The sequence below is a fragment of the Apostichopus japonicus genome, chromosome 8 (assembly GCF_037975245.1).
Source record: "Apostichopus japonicus isolate 1M-3 chromosome 8, ASM3797524v1, whole genome shotgun sequence".
Taxonomy (NCBI): domain Eukaryota; kingdom Metazoa; phylum Echinodermata; class Holothuroidea; order Aspidochirotida; family Stichopodidae; genus Apostichopus; species Apostichopus japonicus.
In genome coordinates this window covers 29704231-29725297 of record NC_092568.1, presented here as the reverse complement: position 1 = coordinate 29725297, position 21067 = coordinate 29704231, and the positions used below count along the sequence as shown (strand labels likewise).

The following is a 21067-nucleotide window of genomic DNA, read 5'->3' as shown; positions in this document are numbered from 1 at the left end:
CTTCACAATCATCGTTTGAAGGAAGAATAACGAAAATTTCTGAATAACTTTGAGGTCTCGTAACATGCTGAGTTCACTAACGTTCGATATTTGGTGTAGCCTATAGGTCCACATTACTACGTGAAAAGTTGATTTGTTAATATGTCTAGGCCAGTGCGTAAATTGATAAGATATTATTCAAACTAAGAACACAGGAACCAGAAATAAACGTGTTTTCTTTTCTCTAATTCAAATAGTAACACGTAGATATTTTTATTATGTTCGGGATTCCCGGGAATGATACCGAAACGAATGTAATAACCGGTTGTTTCCCCAATACCGGTAGTAGTTACACATTGCACTGTGATCGGGGTTAGTCAAAGCCGGGATCGGGATGCCGGTATTCACTTGACTACCGGGATCCCGCACAACCCTAGTAATGAAATAGCCCATCTTCCCTCAAAATTGGTACATATTGTACTTAATGCAACTCTTCTCATGCATGTAACAAAGGCTTGTATGTATCCTTGTGTATGTATAGGCCCCTACTAAACCACCTCAGGAGTTTCGCGGAAAAAGAAAAAGGATTTCCCAAAAAAAAATCCAAAAAGATAAAAAAGATGACGATTGTTCGTACCAATTAACCATGTGTTTATGAATAGCGAATGGCCTAACCTACTAGATGTGTTAATGGCCCGAAAAGCGCCAAGAATAGTTACCCAAACTTTCCATCTCAAAAAGTATCTCAAACAAATCATCCATCTTCAATCTTTACCAAAATGTTAATTTTAATACCTAATTCTTACACTCCGACGTTATTTTGTACTTATGTTCAATATAATTCCGTATATGAACAAATAAAAAATATGCCGAACTTAAGTGTTTAACATCCTTGTTCGTCACTATTATTAACTCCATTCAAGCTCAATTAGAAAATTTAAGCTTAGGCCAATCAAACTAAGTAAATGGTGACAACGTAACTAGTGTAGGATTACTGTTTAACGTTTCCAGATTGATGTAAAGGAATAATAAGAACTAAAAACAACTCCAATGATGTTTCTAATAATAAAAAATTGCATTTACTTGTGCAGCATTAATTTGAACAAAAATATAGACCGTATTCATAGCCTCTCAATGTTACAACATAGCGTTAGGCCTAATGCGACAGCTATGGATTCGAGGCACATGAAAATCTCAGGTTTGGATGTAGTAACGTTTGGGAAATTTTCAAGCGTCGGTTATGAAAATTAGCGGTCGTCTGGTGTTATGTATTAAAGGCAAGCCAGACGCGGAAAAATCAGGAACCGGTGAATAAAAATCACGAAAATCCGAACCGGCAGCTAAAGGGAACTAAGACACGGAATACACTTCATACGATCATTTGTCGCGAGTACTGTATGTACGCCTGTAGCTATAGCTGTGCATGCCTGTGAACAACGTTTATGTTGGTCACTTGCATATAGCTGACACACTAGCTAATGCCGCGAGCAAACCGCATGTTCGTTGGTCCGTGTGATAGGGTTAAGATAAGTGGTGTAAGCAGAGCTGAAGCTCGAGATAAGCCCAACCCGAGCTGCCCCGCTTGAGGTCGGGTTGGAAATGCAACTTCGCTGTAAGGGGACTGTTTCCCTAATGTTCCATACATAATTGATACTTTTTATTCTTTCTTAGTAAAAGATTGGAATCCATCCTTCAGTGGTGATTAAATTCATTTTAACAAATGTAAGTTACCTGTGATCTGATTTCGATCCATCTTTCCCTCTCAGGAATTAAACGTGATCCTAGTGCTTCGTTTGTGGCTCGTACGATCATGATCGGTGGGAAGGCAGCGCCCGGTTATTACATGGCCAAGCAGATCATCTACTTGGTCAATTGCATCGCCAGGGTGGTCAACAATGACCCTATCATAGGCGATAAACTCAAAATTGTCTTCCTGGAGAATTACAGGGTATCGTTAGCTGAGAAAGGTAAAATATCAAATTTGACAGATATCAATGGTGGGTTTCAGGATTTCTAAGACGGTGGGGGTCTGGGAGATGAGTATTTATAGATACTGACATTATCTGGTGAAATCAAATAGCATCAGTACAAAAAGGGAAGGAATGCACAAGACTTGTGCTAAAATGTTGTATCTTGTTCCGAGCAAAACTATGTTTGTAGCTAGTTGTTTTATGTGCCAGAAGTACTTCAGAAGAGACAGCCGGTGTTCCTTGGGTGCCCCTCCCTGGATCAACCCTCTGATAACTTCCAAAAAAGGAAAAGAATGTTTCATTAGTTGGCACAGTTTCGAGTCTGTGACGTGTGATATGCATAGGTCTACAGACACCTATGAGTGATATTGTCCTAATCCCTCTAATAGGTATTGGAAATCATGAAAATAGCTGCAAATCCCATCAAAATCCATCGAAGATTGACCATTTTACAAGTCATTTCTCAGTTTTGGTTTTATTTATGAATATGCATTAGCTATGTATGCACAATGATGATGTGAAGGGAGTGACTGCCTAATTTTCTGATGTGTTATTCCTTTGTATTGACAACTTTCGTTTCAAGGACACTGAACACAGCTTCGTGGTGTATAAAGGCAATTTGTTTGAAATATTTTACTCTCTTCTTTCAAAAAAAGAGGAACATCTCATTATTCAAATCATATATGTGGGCTTGAAATTAGGGTTTCAACTTATTAAGGCCTCAAATAAGAAATCTTGATGAGAGCAACACTTCACATCACAATTTGCACATATCTAATGCCTTTCCCCCAGATTTATCAAAACTTTCACATGTGCATATCTTGGAAATGAAAAAGAGCTTTTTGGAAAATTTTCAAGAGATTTTGAATGAGATTATCACACACAACAAATGTACTGATTATGGGCAAACTGGCTAGACCTGTGTAGGTAGTACTTTAAAGAAGCAAAGTATTATTTGTGCACAACGCTTATGGAACACTCTACCACACTTGTTTTAACGGACGATTTGAATGGTTTTAAATGTAAACTTAAGACTTTTTTGAAGAATATTTTTAATCAGGATTATTTTATAGAATATTATAATCATATTTAAGGCATTCTTAATCTTTTATCATAGAGCTTATTTTGCGATCATTTTACTGGAAATTTGATGGTTTTATTTACTATTTTATGTTGTGAGACGCGTTGAGATGTTTTTACATGTAATGCGTCTTTTAAGAATATATTAACATTACATACATCTAACTTTCTGTATCAGAGAGAATTGTAATGAGTACCGGAATATATTTAAACTCAAAGCACTACCGTCTCTGTGATGTCAAATTGGACTTGATCAAGTCCTCCTCCTTTAAATATTAAGTACCACCAAAAAAATTTTCAATATTCCTGGTGGAGAAGAAAAAAACCTTTTTTGCTTAACTGTTTGAGACAGTTGTTTTTGACTATGATCTATATCATAAAAGATGTGGTAATGGTTAAGTTGACATTCTTTTGTAATGTTTTTATGGTAGGCTAATCTTCCAAGCTTCTCATTGGCTTGCCAAGGTGGATTTATTAATTTGATAATTTAATAACCATTCACATCAATTACAAGAACTCGTCAGTATCTCCTTAAATCCTTAAGTACAATCACCTTTCATTTATCTTAATTAATTAGCTATGCCCACTTTATCAGTAAATGTACAGCAGTACACAGCTATTGTGCATGTGACTTATTTCTTAAATGCATCCATGGACTTTTCAAGCGAGTTCAGTTTTGGCATCACACCCATATTCCTCTTCAATTTTCTCTTACAGTCATCCCAGCATGCGATCTATCAGAGCAGATCTCCTTGGCTGGCACAGAAGCCTCGGGCACAGGGAACATGAAATTTATGGTACGTCAAAGAATAAACCAGAGTGTAATCCATTAAGGAGGAAATGTTGCAGAAATTTGTCGACGAGAGGAGGGTAGTTTTATACCTTTCAATGTTCATAATTTGACTGTCTCGGATTCTATTCCCAGCTGCATTTTAAGTAATGACTGTCTACGGATGTATTTCAGGTTTTAAAGGGAGTGTCCTTGGAGATGTAAAGTGAGCATTAATATAAACTGTTGTCAGTTGGTTGTCATCCATGTAAGTCTTAGTAAGATGTACATTGTATAAAAAAAGGAATAAGAGGTATTGCCTGAAGACATGGTACTTGTTAACTCTTCGAGATGCCAAATTAAGTTTCGGAGTTTAAATTCTGAGTGTATGAAACTGCCCCAAGGTTTTCAAGCCAAAACAGAAAGAAATCTTTCAAAGCAGAATTGCAACAAAAAAGTGCTTTAACTGTGTTTTGACAGTCATAAGATGACTTACATCCATCCTCCCTTCTCCCTTCATGCTCCCCTCCCTCTCTATCCTCCCCTCCTTCTCCACCCTCTCTCTCCCTCCTATCCTCCCCTCCCTCTCCACCTTCCCTCTCCCTTCTAAACCTTCGCTCCCCCTCTCCATCCTATCCCCCTCTTTATCCTCTCCTCCCTTCCTTATCCACCCTCATTCTCCATCCTATCCCCCCCCCCATCTCTCTTTCTCCTCTCCACCCTCCATCTCCATCATATCCCTCACTTTACTCGTCCAATCCTGTTTGGAAATGTTTACAATTGGGAATTTAAGGTTTTCCTTCCATTGCTGTCTTACATTTGTGATCGTTTCTCCTTTCAGTTGAATGGAGGTCTCACCATCGGCACTCTGGATGGTGCAAATGTGGAGATGAGGGATGAGATGGGAGAGGAGAATATCTTCATCTTTGGGATGACTGTAGAAGAAGTTGAACAGAGAAAACATGGGTAAGTTGAAACTTTGGTTGGGCTGGTTATTGCCACACTGTGTATTAAAATTGTGTATATTGTAGTTTGTGCTACACAGTAGTTGAAATGTAGGTCTGCACATTCAGTAGAGAATCTATTTTGGGGGTGGTAGTGGAGGTGGTGGGTGGGGCAGGGTGGATAGAGTGGGTTCCCTGTAGGGCAGTTCTTATGATGCCTCGAAGGATGTAATAAGGCATTAGAGCTATTGGTTTAGATGTAGGTAACGATGGATAACTTTAGGGCCGGTTCCCGTAGCACCTTTGGGATGGGTCCAGGTAATTTATTGACACCAATATCCCTCATGTCAAAGGTCAACAGGGTTCATATGCTATATATTTTTTTTTGTGGTGACTTTGTGCCATGTTGAGTTTTAGTTCTTGAAGTGATCAAAGCTTTTTATAAGTCTATTTCTGTCAATTGCATCATTTGATGTTATAAACTGAAGCCCTGAGCTTTACTTTAGGACATCTTATACCTGGACCGCTGGGTATTATATTTGTTAAATGACATTTGTTTCTTTTCAGGTACAACCCTCGCGACTATTACGAGAAGAACTCTGAACTTAAACAAGCTATTGATCAGATTCAAGGAGGGTTTTTCTGCCCCAACGAACCAGAAGCATTTAAGGATATCGTGAATTCACTGTTATATCATGATACGTAAGTATTTATCTTGTCTGCATCTCTGCAAGTGTTCTGTGTATTATCTGCAAAGGAATACTGATCATGTATTTCACCTGGTTTTAACTTGTGGTCCTGGTAGAAGCTAGCTGTTGCTTTCATCATATTACAAAATACTGCCATGGAATTTGTTTAGCCTGCTTATTATAGTTGTTATTTGCTTTTGTATAGCAGTATATTCTTCTCTCATGGGATCATGAATTGTCACTTATTAAGGATAACTGTAATTAAGCCAAAAAAGTCTTAAAGATGGAAGATTCCATTCGGACAAGTCTTCTTGTTGCTTAATAGCCTCTCTCTCTCTTCATATATACGCATATGTATAGTATGTAAATAAATATGACTCATAACTGACAAATAAGAATTACTGTATTAGAAAGTAAATTGGAATTTTTTGGTAACCCCTGGGACCTTCTTCAGCAATATTTGCAGTGGAATGAAAAGTACAAAATATAATGTAGAGAAAGTGTGACATTAGATAAACACAAGTGGCACTGATGGAATTAGTAGAGAATAAACATATATATATATATATATATATATATATATATATATATATGTAGAGTTACATACTCAGTACTGTGATCAATGATAGTATCATTAATGTGGTCTAATCTCTCTCTCCCACCAGCTACATGCTACTAGCTGACTTTGAGTCCTATGTAGAAGCACAGGAGAGGGTCAGTGAACTATTCAAGGTAACAAAATGATTCAGTTCTTTCTGTTTGTTCCCCGATTGAGAGAGACCAATCACAGACATTCGTTTGCTTTTCTGTGAGAGACCAATCACGGATGATAAGAGATATTTAAATCAGTGGGATGGTTGGTCAATTTATCGTCTCCTGGAGCACAATATGTTCCTCGTTAATAATAAATTGATATGTTCTAGTGTCGCAGAGGGTTTTCAATACCTCATAGTTTATTTTATTCTGAAGAAACATTAAAAATAGACAAGAGTTCTATAGAAAAGTTGAAAAAAATAAAACAGAATTTCCTTGAATGGTACTGGATTTAGGAGGTTTTTTCAGACAACCGATGTAGGTTTTCCTTTTGTATTATCAAAGGGCTGCTTTTGAGCAATTATGTTTTTTGTTTCCTTCTTGGGTTGGTATTTTCCTGTGATACTGGATTAAATTTGTTCTTAGTTACAACCAGGATACTTTTTATGAACATTTGATTGAAAGCGTGAAAATGAAATGACAAAATGTTCACAGCCCTGCCGTTAGGTCTCTGCATTTTAATTGCCCCTTCTCTACATCATAAAGTGCATTGTCGTAGGCTTTTAATGTTGCATTCCATTCTGAACTAGGTGAGTTAAAGCACCTGGCTGCCTTTGTTGTGCAGTACAAAGATTTCTTCATAGTAGTTTGAAGGGACTTAGTCTAGTCTATCCCAGGGTTTGTAGTGTTACTATTGTAACCATATTTCACATGTACATGGCTAGCCGGATCTCCACAGTTGTTGTGTGAAGGTATTGTTGAGCTAGGGTTGTGTTCAATTCCCCATTCAAGTAGGTGGGGATTTGTGGCTGACCTACCCTTCCTCTGATGATCAAGAGAATATTACTTTCTCAATCTATCTATGATTAATTGCTGGTTTCTCAGTCGCTTATGTTTACAATATAATCTCAAATTTTGATGTCGACAGGATCGTGAAGCATGGGCAAAGAAGTGCATCATGAACATCGCATCCAGCGGTAAATTCTCCAGCGATCGCACCATTACTCAGTACGCGAGGGAGATCTGGGGAGTCGAACCCAACACCATCAAGTTACCCGCTCCTCATGAGACCCCTCAGGACAAGTGAATGGTTGATGCGGTTACGTAATTAGCTTTAATTGTTTTTGTTAGCCACAGAGGTTTTTATTGTGAACAGTTTTGGCGAGGAGTAAATGCCGCAATGGGCTGTTCATATATTTCTCGTACCAACACGACATTTTTACTTAATAGGACATTTTGCACGGTATCTCATTTTTTGCAATGCTAACCAGATTTGTAAGTAGGGTGCTCCCATTCTTACGCTGTTCTGGATCTAGCTAATTACAAATGGATGCCAACTAGCTAACTATCTAAACTCTTGGTGCTGTAAAAGTTGACATAGATTTCTTCCAATGTTATAATGAAACATATTTTAGCATTAAGATGGTTTTACTCTTAAGAAGATCATTTGGAAGATCATTTAAGAAGATTCATTGGATGTATATCTCTCAAGCATCATAAAATCAACATTAATTGACATTATGCTTCTTCTTTTTTGAGAGCAAGAGTTTGTCTCTCAAATAGTACAAACAGTGTTCTTTCTTCAATCTCTTTTTTTGTGCAGTTTCTTGTAGAATCAGAAAAAAAAAAAATCAACAATTAGAAAAAAAAAGGGAAAAAAAATCTTAGAGTGAAAAATATAAACCCAGTCCTAAAGGTCTGAAAACAGCAGTCATAGAAGAATAGGAGAGATAACCAACATGTTTTTTGTAAAGTCTTTTCATTAGCGGTATGTTTTACCCGACAACTGGAGCAAAACCCCCCAAATGGCAGCTTCTTGTATTGTATTGTATTGTTGGTAGCACACTCTTTTTTATGAAGATTATCAGTGTCTGTGTGAAATTTGTGGCTGCATTTCTTGAGAATTTACCCAAATATAGGTCTACTAAGATACACTGTTATTAGCAGCTATATTGCTGGTCATAGGACTGGTGGTGTTACTCTAGTAGTAGAATCAAAGTGAGATGGGCTTCGTCTTTCATGATTCTCACAAAGTGTTTTTTCTTTGCATCATCTGTAGAACTGGCTTGGCGTTTAGCTCACTTCGTTAGTATGAATGTTCTCCATCATACATTAATTAGGGCTAGGCACGGTTTGTCCCAACAATATTATACAATTTAAGATTGCATTGGGGTGCAGGAGACACTGATATGCGATAGACAATGCAACTGAGCATAAAAAAAATTCAATAATAATTCAACGCAATTCTGTTAGACGTGTTAATTTCATTTCTCTTTGTAGTGCCAAAGTTTAATTCTAAGTTTAGTTGATCGATGATGGATGGTTCCTTGATTTTCAAGAGTTTACTAGCTGGGTATTAATATATCTTGTAATCATATGTGCTTTCCAACAATCTTAAAGGTATTTCCTTGCTTGCTTATAGGAGTATGCAGTGGCGTTTAGAGAAAGGCCAGGTCCAGACAGGGGATTATGTCACTGTGGGCTCCACTTTTTGAAGTTTTTCACCTTTTGTTTGTAAAGTATATAATGAAATGAGAATGTAATTTTTGTTATCCATTGTTCCCCAGGCCCCTTATTGACACTGTGTCCGACCCCTCCTCTTGTTAGGTCGCAGGGGAATGATTATGTCAGTTAGACGTAGATTTGGTTATGCTTTGGCAGCCTGGAGGTAGAAGCAAGATGTATTAATTAAGTTGAATATTCTGAAAGCTTTGATCGGACACTGCTGAAATTTAAAGGGCACCAGTATTCTCCATCAAATATGCTAGAAGTCAGATAATGGCCACCCATCCTGCAACAAGCAAGCATGTCACTGCCACTTTAACAGCAGGTTATACATATTGAGACATTGAATCATCTATTTGACCAATCCTCAATCTCTATCCTTTGGAGAATCTATACCTCTAGGAAATTCCCTTTATATACGACAATAATCCTTGTAGTGGCAGAGTTGGATTTAACAGTTAAACAGAGTTATTGTCCTAATGTATCATAAAGATTCACTTCACCATGAATGAATTATATGACATCTCAATGGAAGAACCTGAACATATACTAAATAAGTGTGTGTGTGTGTTTTTTTTTTTTTTTTTTTGGGGGGGGGGGGGGTGAACCTCATTTTTTGGTCCCTTTAAAGAGCAACTTGGAGTACAACCTTGTCTGAAATACTCATCAGTCAAGCATTTCCATAAGTGGATATCTCTGAATTTTTCCATATTTTCTCAATTAGTAATATTTTCCCTTGGACTCTTCACCATGTTTTTTAATAATAATTCTGCAGTTTTTTTTTTCAGATGTTTGATATCTTAACAAGTGATTTAAGTGGAAACTTTTCTTGTTATGGAATGGTTTTTAACAGTAACAATAGCCCTAACATCAATGAAACTGGACAGCAATCAGCACTGACTGTATGATATTAACATCAGCATCGCAATGGTTGAAGTATTCAGTCGCAAACTTTCACACCAAAATCCAAAAGAAAAGAAAAGAATGAATTGTGAACATGTGAGTTTTGATGAATCATTCATCAAGTTTATCAGGGAAAAGTTGTGATGACATCAGTTGCAATGCCAATATTTTCTATTTTCACATCAGTAACCATAATATGAATACTATTGCGAGAAGTGAACTATAGATGGTCTTTCAAAAGATATCGATTGTATGGTAAAATGGCTTTAATATGCATCGGATACACTTTACCCTTTTGCGTTCTGAATATATTTTCCCTCCTTTTTTTCATTTTGTGCAAAAGTAAATTTATTGAGTTTGGACAAAATTGGCTCAAATGGCATTTCTTTATTGATGGTGTTTTTCACCCCTTTGTTAATTGCCGCACTGTAAAGAGATGTTATTGGCTTCCTATATTTATTTTGATTAATTGTTTCCACCAATGTTTTTCTATTGTTTGCTACACTTCTGTATTGTGTTTAACAATTGTAGAATTTAAATTACTACTTTTTTTTTCTCTGAGTTATAATCAACATATTTTAAACTTGAAATTGTAATGCCGTTTTCTTCCATGTATAGAACAACTCAGAATTTTTGTGTTAGTTAATTTTCTTCCCTTCCTTTCCTATTTTGTGTATCTGTCAGGTGCCAAATGGTTCATCTTAATACCATACATTTAATTGGGACTTAAAAATATGCAAAATACTTGAAAAATCTTTCATAAGTTTGCAACTTTGTATAGGACTTTCGGTACCAGATTTTTGCAGTGATTGTTCAAGGTTTTTCCAAGATATCATCGCAGGTCACAAGAAACACCTATTTCTTGTGACCTTTGATGCTTGTGCCAAGGAATTTGCTGTTAGCCATTAATCATAATAAACTATTGGTTATGTTTGAAGAATAACTTCTCTGAACATGAAAGATGCACTACCAGATTGATTGTAATTGCATTATTGTAACGGCAGTGCATAATATCTGTACAAAGTCTATGACACCTCGAAAACAACATCAAGGTATACCTGAATAGACCTACCATGTCATCCATAGCAGATGTATCAAGCCTAGCCTAATTTGCATACAAGAGTCAATGCTGGAGACTGAAGTTGTTACAATTTAATTGCTGAGACAAATTTATCAGTGATCGTGACCTCTTTCTTGGCCGAATGGAAAGTATTTTGTAGAATTCTTACAGAAACATGGCAGTAGTAGCTCAAGTTAATCTGGTGAAAGGTGAGAATGTGGTCTATGTGAAACATATAACCAGCTCCTTTTAAGGATGAGGCAAACAGTCTGATGATGCTACTGAGGAGGACAAAACTATACCTTGCTTATGAAAAATGCTTCCATCTGATGAAAGCGAGATGGTTAAAAAATATGATCAAAAGATTGTAAAATGCAAAGATTTGGTTCTATCATAAAGAAAGATAAAGTTAACTGAAGTATATATTTTTGTAATTGTTAAAAGACTAGCCACATATATACAAGGTAATAATGGATAATGGTCCTTGAGGATGCCAAGAATTGGAGGGGGAGGGGCAGGTGGGGAGAAGTAAACCAGGGTTTTGTGTCGTTGAAGTGAGATTAACTGGTTTGAATACTCCCGTATCATCCAACAATCATCTTGTCAATGCTGTTCTAGAAAGCTTAACCCGGCTTTGTCGGCCATGGCAACCAATGGGTACAAATCACTAGTTGGTTGTGTGCATTACTCAAGTGGTTAAGGTTTGTGCAGAACTAGAGTAAAATGAGACTGTTAGAAATATTACACAATATGTCAACTTTCTTCCTCAATGTTAGAAATATTGCACTTGTCAACTTTCTTCCTCAATGTATCAACACTTTTGTCTCTGTTGAAGTAGCTAGAATTCTTTGATGTGCTGCTCACATATAACAGGCAATCATTGTGGTTTCTGCATCAATTAGTTTGCATCGCAATAAAATAGTTTTCAAGAAAACGACGTACAAGTCTGGTTCCAGTTTTACTTGCATTTAAGTGAAGATATTTTACATTCCTCCTTGCTTGAGGTGGAGGCACATTCTCTCATACTTCTTGGAGGTCCTCTTCTTATGTTATGAGGTAAACAGTCAGAATTTGTTTATGGATGTTTTGGTTTGAACTTATTCTTTTTTTAAGGCACAACTTTTCAAGTTTGGCTTGATATTATAGAATCTTTTGCTGCAATATTGCTATGAATAATCATTTAATGATTAAATGAAGTGATAAAAATCAAAGGAATTGGTCTCTTGCTTTTTCTTTGTGTTTTGCTGCTTGCTTTGACATTCTCAAAGTAGTTACTCCTTTATTACCAAGATGAATACAAAGGCACACTTCGGATGAATGAATGAATCAGTCGAGTAGATTCGGATTTGATAATTGAACCGAGGCAGGTGTGTATGAGGCTAATATTGAAAGAGGTGACGACGGTAAAATAGATCATCATCTGTGTAAGAAGTGCACAGAATAGGCCTCTTACCTCTGATGGAACATTTTTGGCTGTACCAGTTGTTTGAGTTAAAACTACCAGTGGTGTGTGCAAAGGGTGGGTGGGAGTGGGGGGGGGGCATGCATGGCTCCACCTTCTATTGTCAGTAGGGGGAAAAAAGCTTCATTTGGATTGGATTATGGTTTGGTTGTGGCAGTTTGTACATTCAGTCAGTAAGATTTTTGAGCATTGCTACCGGGGTGAACGCACCCTTTGCAACCTCGTACAAACGAATCGAGAGCATTTATTGGTACAACTTTGCATTTATAGCTTATGTAGACCGAATGGAACGTCTCCATGTAATGGAATGTCTACATATAGCATCATTTGACATCAAATTTTTTTTTTAATTTCTGGAGCCTGGTGGGGACAAGGAACTCCCCTACAACCCCTAGATCCCTTACAACAACCATAGGTCCACACCCTCTTTTTTTATAAATTCCTTCCTTTACCTTCAGTCCTTTCGTATATGTCCAGCCCCTACCTCCAGTATGCATGGAGATGATGGAGCCCCACCCCTCCCCCTCCCATCATTCAGGAAAAACTTCCCAACAACTTGCAATATTGACTGGATTAGCCCCACAATCGATGGTCAACTTTTTCAGTAAATTTCCTTATCCAAAAATAAAATCATTTGAACTGTGACTGTCTCTTTACATAATTCCTTTCAGAGCTGAGTTCTTTCCCTTCCCATTAGCAAACTAGCATCCAAGTTGATCCAACCCAAACATGAGATAAAAAGTATGACACATTAAACTTCTGTCATATGTATGGTTAAATTTATTTTTAATAACCAAACATGAAATATATTCTTATTCCTCTGAATTCAAATAACATTTGAAACAACATTTTTGCTCGACCAAATTTGACAGTTTTTTCCCTCTAATATCTGGATTATTGAATGATGATATCAGAAACTTCAAATGAAAAGCAACATTGAATTAAAAGAGATTTATCAATCCTCTTGGATCAAGTCTCCTATTTTTCCTGCATTTTAAGCAGTAACTAAGGTGTGAGAAGTTTCATTCTCAATATTATTTCAGATCGACAAAACACCCTGATTACTCTAATTGTGTGTAAAACTCTCACTAACATTAATTCAAAGTAACCAAAATAGGAATGGAATGTGAAGTCTCGATCTCTAATTAACTTGAGAACGACAAACAACTTTGTTCCTGTAAAAAACCCTAACACATCAATGGAATAATCCAACCAGGGAGCAGGCGCGTAGCCAGGAATTTGCCAAGGGAGGGGCAAACTTGTAGGCAAACTATCAGAGCCGTAGATTCTGCATTGAAAACTATCTAAGCGTAGCGCCACCCAGACGCGGCGGAACGCAAAAATTATTGGGGGGGCTAATATGTGGAGACTATCTAAGCGGAGCGCCACCATCGGTTGGCGCGGAGCGTACAAGAAAATTTTGGGTTTTTCAAACCCCCCAGATAGCCGGAAACGGCACTTCCCGAGTGTTTTATGCTGCGAATACCTAGCCCTAAAACATGGGTCTCAAGCCTGCAATTTCTCAGATTGCACGTAAAAATCTGTAAAAACATTGTAATTTGTATAGGCCCTATTCGATGGTGTTTTAAGAGAGTAGCTATTACTCGACGTATACTCGCAATGACGTTTTTGAGTGTAGTAAATTACTACTCGCAATTAAATGCAATAATTACAAGATCGTCGGAAGCTATTTTTGATTGGTACGGCGGTTCAGAGTGTGGCCAACTATCATAATTATCGGGGGGACGTTTGGTAGGTCAAACTACGCTACGTGCCACCATGGTTGGCGCGTAGCGTAATGGAGAAAATTTTGAAAATATGCCTCCCCGATTGCAGGAAATGGCACTTCCCGAGCTTGAAAACAAGACTCCTGCCATACCAGAGTAGTCACATTTAGCCTATTTGCCGTCATCATTATTGAAAATTATTGAAACATATACCTCCGAGATTTTTATTTTTCCATTTTTTAGTCCTACTTTTTTTTTTGCGTCGTGAATATTGGTCCGGCGTTCGCCGGACCTGCCCGTACCGGCTCCGACGCCCCTGAATTAAATAAATGTCATAAGAAAAAACAGAAAGCATTTCTTACTGTCAACAAAAGGGTAATTCCAAAACAATGTGCAGTTGCCAACAAATTTCTACGACCTAGCACTCTCATCATGTCATGAATGCATGTACACTATACAGTACAGGTGAAATGCAAATATTGTGTTTTTGTTCGTTGAATAATTGATTGCGTTTAAAGAGCCATGTTCCACGCCTTGCGTGTACTCGTAGTGTACACGCAAATGTTGATGAGTGTAGCGTTTAGCTTATTACGCTCTTATTTAAAACACTAATATTCGATGAGGCATGATACAGACAATCAATTATCATATTTAATTATTACACCTATATAGTATACGTGTGCATCGGACAGATCGACAAGTATGCATTAAAAAATGGGCAGATGAACGTTTCGGAGTCTTGGTAAATATTGGGGGGCTTATCATGCATTTGCCCCCTCAACTTTTTCATTGGGGGGCTGAGCCCCCCCAAGCCCCCCCGGTTCCGCCGCCACTGGCGCCACCATGAGTTGGCACGAAGCGCATATGAAAATTTTGGCTGAAAATGCCTCCCAGATCGCTGGAAATGGCATTTCCCAGGCCTTGTAAGCTGCAGCTTAGCATTTTCTCTTTTGAAATTACCAGCGATATCATAAAAACATACAAAAAAAAAACTAAAGGGGGTGGCTGTCCCGTTCGCCCCCCCCCCTTGGCTACGCGCCTGCCGGGGAGGGACTTGATCATCCTCTTGAACCTGTCCAATGGCTAACCATAGACGTGTGACACTATATACGTAACAAACAGTTTCTGATATTAAAAGTTAAAAGGCTGAACTTAAAACAAAATAAATTAATATTGATGTGAATGATATTTAAATGAAAACACACCTTTTTTATTAAATCAATCAAAACAGCAAATATTTGAATGAGAATTAATTTAAACTGTAATATATATAAATATATTAGTTTATTATAATTTACATATAAATATTATATCTGTTACTTTTCGTGTTAAGCATTCCAATTTAGTAATGAAATAAAAAATGTGAAATATTGTATCATGAAAAGGCATAACAAGGCCTTGTTATGATGCTTGAACATAAAATCAAGCATCTTGTTAGCCTACCACCAATCTTTCCACAAAATAAATGGCCAAACATGAGTTTTTCATCAAATGAAAACTTTTATAGTATTGATCAATGTAAATCTTTTTTTCCATAGAAGAATGCAATCTTCCGCCAACTTACACATCTTGAGGAGCCACACCAAAAGCAAGGAAAGACAGAGGTACTAGAAAGAGCCTTTCAGTGTGAACATAACTCAAAACCTCTAAGTAGGATGGAATATATTTAACTTTTAAGCTGCCAGCTACTTCATCATTTGCATTATTTGCAGAACATATATTCAAGACCTGCTCAAGTTGAACTGATGTGAATATACTTCGTAGTATCACCATCATTCCACTTTATTAGGATTCTCTAGCAATTGCAGAGAGGAGAGGGAAGCCCAATTTTTTACATTATGAATATTGGGATAATTGAGGCATGTCCCTAAAAGAATAGTCAATGTCATGTGACATTATTGCAATGTCCTAAAAAGAATAGAAATGTACAGTCAGTAATTGCTACCGTCGGCAATTAGACACTAGTATACAGTCAGTACATACAACTGCGGTCAATACCCACAGCACAGTATACAAACGATACAGCGATGGACATCTCAGGTCCAGCTAAAGATAACAATTAAGGTAAGTACTGTATCACATTTCATTACTGTCTGCATTTTGTAGCGACACGAACAAAACGGCACTTGCAAGCAACAGAAAGTTAACTTTTTCAAATGGCCGCACGCGGTTTGGGGCCGATTCTTCAACGCCTTTAATACAATTCAATAATCACTCCTATAATTTAACCATTAACATCAATCTCATGCAATGTTAGTCTGTTGTATTTAAATTTTTAACAGCCTCTTCCAACTTAAATAGATGGTCATCCCTGACGTCTGGAAATAACGTCTTAATTGCAGTAGCCAGCTGTAATAGGTACTCTGCATTAGCACCGCTGGGCCCAACCGACTCACGAATCTGGAGGGCCATCTCATTGAGCGGTGCTGGTCCGAGATATTCAGGATTTTGCGGGTTAGCCATGTAGACCAAACAGTTGAAAGGGGATACCGAGGAATCTGATGGGTGGAAGGCTACCACTGCCTTGGAGTAACCATTTTTCTCTCTAAAGTCAAGATGGTCTAAAACGCTTTCTACGTTATCATTTGCAATTTGGTATGCGACTCCCCAGACAATCTCCTGAAAAAAATCAAAATCAATCAAAATAAAAAATAAATGAGGAAACAAATCAATGCCATCGACAAATTTACAGAAAACTCTCCAAGTTTTCAAGTTTGTTCATTGCAGTAGTCTAACCAGCAAATAAAACTTCAGAAAAATGTGTTCATTTGTCTTTAAGTCTATCGAAAGTATTAAACAAGCTTTCAGAGTAATTGTTCATACCATAACCATATATGTATATAGTACTGTAGGTCTGACCTAATTTTGTCTTCAAAGATTCAAAGTGAAAAGGTTGTTGATGTAGCTTATTAATATGTAAATGTAATGTAATGTAAATATATTCTTAAAAGGTGCATTACATGTAAAAACGTCTTAATGTGTCGTACAACATAAATTACAAGCAATGAAATCAAATGATCAAATTCAGTAAAAATTAGAAAAGTTAAAATCTCTGATACAAGAATAAAAAATACTATGTAAAATATTAATACATAAACAATTCTGATTAAAAATACTCTTCAAAGAGATGAGTATTCAGTTTAGATTTATAAAGATAAAAATCGTTCACCGAGGTAAGTAAATGTGGAAGCTTATTCCATAGGCGTGGTGCACGGGTCGAAAAAGCACGCTCACCATAGAAATTATTACGTGAGCGCGTGGTTGATTGAGCCAGAATTCCCCATCGGAGCTACGTTAACTACTAATACATGCTGGTTGAGATAAATGCAAGTGAACTGGTATAGAAACTGCTTTGAATGAATGCATATTCATCACAGTTTTTGTCTGTAATAGGTTCTGTCATGTTTTGATAATATTTGCAGTAGGTTACGGTTCTACACGTTACGTGACTAACTGCCAGTAGCTATACTTACAGTAGGAGGCAACATCTACAAATAACTGAAAATCTTCACATATCGATAGATGCTGAAATTATGTCACAAAATGGAGGTTTATATACACAGAAACACGGGGCATTTTGCAGTTGGTTTGTTCAATGCGTGGTTCCGCTAGTCAAATATCTGGATTCTACAAAATTTGCATAATTATATCATCTGTCCAATCTCCAAAAAAACTAGAGCTCAAGTATCTTACCTTAGGACTTTCAATCAGGGTCACTACTCTTCCAGGCTGCAAAAAGAAAAACAAGACAACTGACATGCTCGGTGTTCAAGATGAATACATTGATAGATACATGTGTAGAGAGTAAATGATTTACAAGATCCTCTTTAATGGCATTATAAGTACAAGATGGCTAGACTGATCTACATTATTTCCCCCCTTCATTTTCCCTTTCAAATAGTCCCCTTAAACAGTTTTATGATGCAGCATGTTAATTTAAGAATTTGCCACACTAACTGCCGTTTTAAGTGGTCACGTATTATTATGCTAATTTGGAAGTGCAGAGCACAACCAGTGCAGTTTCAAGTTACGAGTCGAGTAACCTTATAGTAGATCCAACTCGAGTGGCTTGGTCTCTTCTCTGTGGGGGACCGGCCTGTATGTCACGCCACATAGTAAACCAACTATAATGCCTGCCTACTACTGAAGACCCACCTTTCCATACTTGTTTCTTTGCAATATTACCAACCCATCCATGTTTGGCTCTTACTTCTGTTTTGCAACCACCATGGTCCTGTTCTCTTTCTGAACTATTATTTACTTTATGCCTTCCTGGAGCTTCCTGACACACCTTTCTGTTACTTTCGCAAACGGCATTTTCCCTGGGATGTGACACCCCAACGAGGGAACCCAGGGCTGGCCAATCGGAGGTACATTCGCGCGCTATTGTAATGTTGAAATACGTAATGTATTTATGTTAAATGGTTTTTCTTTGCGACGAGACACTGATTAGATTAATTTAACTACCTCTCTAATTTACTTAATTGTGTTCATCTCCCCAATACATAATATCTGGACGTCCTAACAACAGTCAGTTGAGTCTACCATTCACAAATGACTCTCTCATTCCCTAAAAATGTACAATAAATGTACACATATGTACAATAGTCTTAACTATATATTCAATCAGTGAAACATGTGTTTCTTACTCAAAAACATCAGATGATATTCTTGTAACAGCATACCAAAGTACTACTGGAGAAGGACTGGTCATAAAATCTAGTGAGTTGCATATGTCCACACAACCCCCCCCCCCCCAAATAAAATACAATTTTTGTTATTTTGAATTTCACAACATGTGATGATAAACAGATAAATTTAAAGCATGCATGAACATAACAGTTTACAATGAAATTAATTTTTATTTTGGTGGGGGGATGGGAGCTGGGAGTTCCTCTCCCTTCAATTTAGGACATTACACAACAGAGCTGAATCCATCCACCTACATTTGTGAGATCACATTTCCCATGAGTTCATATATAGTATGAAGCATCCAATGTTGATTCACTAGATGGAGTTGTTGAAATTTGTTTTGTCAATGTGTGTCTAAAATATGTACATGACATCATCCCTGCTTAAAAGGTTACAGATAATATTATCTTATGCTCACATCTATTTGAACTGCCTGGATCAATCCAGGCACTTGAATACCAGACAAGCATTGCAGACTGTAACACATAACGAAATGCATCGGTTCCTAATCTCTCCACCCCACTAGTGGACTGTAGAACATAAATATTGCTGGTATACTTACCTTTTCAGGAAAGCCTCTATGATCAGTGCTGCCTTGCCAGAACCGCCGACAGTAACCTTCAATGTAACCAGCAAACTTCTGCTGGTACGGAAAGTCAACTTTCCATATCAAGGAGCCATATCCAAATACCCACATCTGTATGGGTAGGTCCAATACTGCCTTATTGCTTCTTTTCATGCATAAGAAAAATTGGAAAGGAAAGATAAACAAAGTTGAGAGAAAACCATATATCGTATTGACTTGGATTTTGTAGACCTTTTACTTGACTCACAGGCTTTTACTAAATAAACCATTGTAAATTTATAAGCAAACAACATGCAAGTGGGCTAGTCTATATTGATCTTAAATATAAATTCAACACCAATCAGCATGAAATATTATGGGGAAATTTGTGTTTAGCTAACATCAAGAATATTTAATTGAATTCTCACAGTATGGGGATTATTCACAGAAAATTACCAGCGGTATTTACATGTATAATTAATGATGCTAACATCTTTGCTGAGTCATTCTACTTGCCTAATCAATGCAAATATATAGCAAAGCCAAACTAAACACTATGAAATACTTGCTGAGTCACAGTACAATGACATATATGGTGGTATACAGTATAACACAACTGTAACACAGCTGTAACACAACTGTAACCACACAGCCTTCACAAAAGTGACAAAAAGTTGCAGGATATAGTGCCATGATTCGCCATGGGTACATACCACGTACCATACGTATACAATTCCGCCATAGGTTTCGATCCTTTCAGCCATGGCGGAAAGGCTCGAAACCTATGGAGGAAAGGTACTTTTTAGCAATGCATTTTACACATCTTGAGAATTCAATCCATCCTCTAAATCCATAAGCTGCAATCAGCAGCTACCTCATTGCAGTTTCCTCCTTACCATCCTAACAAAATAAGCTCTAAGTAGTCCTTGCTTCATTTTACTGTGAATTTTCTTGTTGACAAGTCAATGCTAATCACTCATTCAACCATGAACACTGACCCATCCTAACAATCCATTACTTTACATTTCTAGCCTACATACTAACGTTACTCATCCTACCCACAATAATGTGCCTTTTCTGCCATACAAAAGTGCTTTACCACCATGGCGGTTACATGGCCGAATGGCACTTTTTCTATGACGAAAAGAGCCCATTTTTTGAGACCTTTACAAGTATAAATATGTCTCACTCTAGTAGAATCAGATCAAAGCATAGGTAAAATAATGTAGTTAATGGATGAAACTAAACCACCAGTAAAATATATAAGGTCATCAATAACTTTGTCCTTCAAAAGAACATTTGTTTTCTTAACATCCAAAGTTACTGTATACTATTTCGATCCTATTATACAAAATACACAAAGTTAGAGAAATTTACTGCATCAGCAAAATTAGTATTTAAGTCACAATGAAGCACGGTACTGGTTTCCAAAAACAGGGTACCCATTGTTCATGACCAAAATATCGACTTCAATAGTCCTATAGCTACCATATTCATGTAGTCCCTTTGTACGTAGGACTAGTTACTGAATATCTCGTTGAAACTTTGCAGATGTCCAACGTTTCATGTAAAAACCAACTGGTTCAAACACCGTTTTCTTCGGCGGAAACGTTGACTCATTTTACCAGCATATCTACAAAGATCACCTCGCGTGTTCGCTACATATGTTTCTACAACATGTTTTCCTTTAGGCAAAAACGTTGAGTCATGTTACCATACCTACAGAAATCACCTTATGGGTTCGATGTACATTAGCGCATATCAAACTCTAATGTTGAAACTGCTGATGTTAGGTAAATTTATCGGTGCATACCTGAGTTCTGAGGCTTCGAGAGCTAACCCTAATCATCCACCTACTTCCCGTTTCGATCGAGATCAAACCACTTGAAGTTAATCGCGCATGTTGATGTTATTATAAAGAACACTCCGTCTAGTCGTCTGAAAGTTGCGCAACGGAATATGAAGTAAA

The 21067-nt window shown here is 37.3% G+C and overlaps 2 protein-coding genes across 7 annotated transcripts in view; one reads left to right on the top strand and one right to left on the bottom strand.

The window, feature by feature from the left end:
• Positions 1-11863, top strand: part of LOC139971492 (glycogen phosphorylase-like) — a 53633-nt gene extending 41770 nt beyond the window's left edge. The window contains exons 15-20 of the mRNA XM_071978022.1: positions 1746-1946; positions 3747-3826; positions 4640-4764; positions 5310-5444; positions 6097-6163; positions 7113-11863. Of these exons, the coding sequence (XP_071834123.1) occupies positions 1746-1946; positions 3747-3826; positions 4640-4764; positions 5310-5444; positions 6097-6163; positions 7113-7271 (767 nt within the window). The 3' untranslated portion in view covers positions 7272-11863. The remainder of the gene's footprint in view (positions 1-1745; positions 1947-3746; positions 3827-4639; positions 4765-5309; positions 5445-6096; positions 6164-7112) is intronic.
• Positions 11864-12871: 1008 nt separating this feature from the next.
• LOC139971495 (putative glutathione-specific gamma-glutamylcyclotransferase 2) lies at positions 12872-21060 on the bottom strand. Of its 6 annotated transcripts, none has more exons than XM_071978032.1 (4): positions 20912-21060; positions 19096-19264; positions 17535-17570; positions 12872-16460 (listed from the first exon to the last, which is right to left on the bottom strand). In XM_071978032.1, the coding sequence occupies exons 2-4, from the start codon at positions 19228-19230 to the stop codon at positions 16095-16097; spliced, it is 537 nt and encodes a 178-aa protein (XP_071834133.1). In that variant the 5' UTR covers positions 19231-19264; positions 20912-21060; the 3' UTR covers positions 12872-16094. The 6 variants fall into 6 exon arrangements, with proteins under 6 accessions (XP_071834133.1, XP_071834134.1, XP_071834131.1 ...); XM_071978033.1 differs by having other exon boundaries at positions 20818-20958; XM_071978030.1 differs by lacking the exon at positions 20912-21060 and adding an exon at positions 20831-20865.
• Positions 21061-21067: the final 7 nt, after the last annotated feature.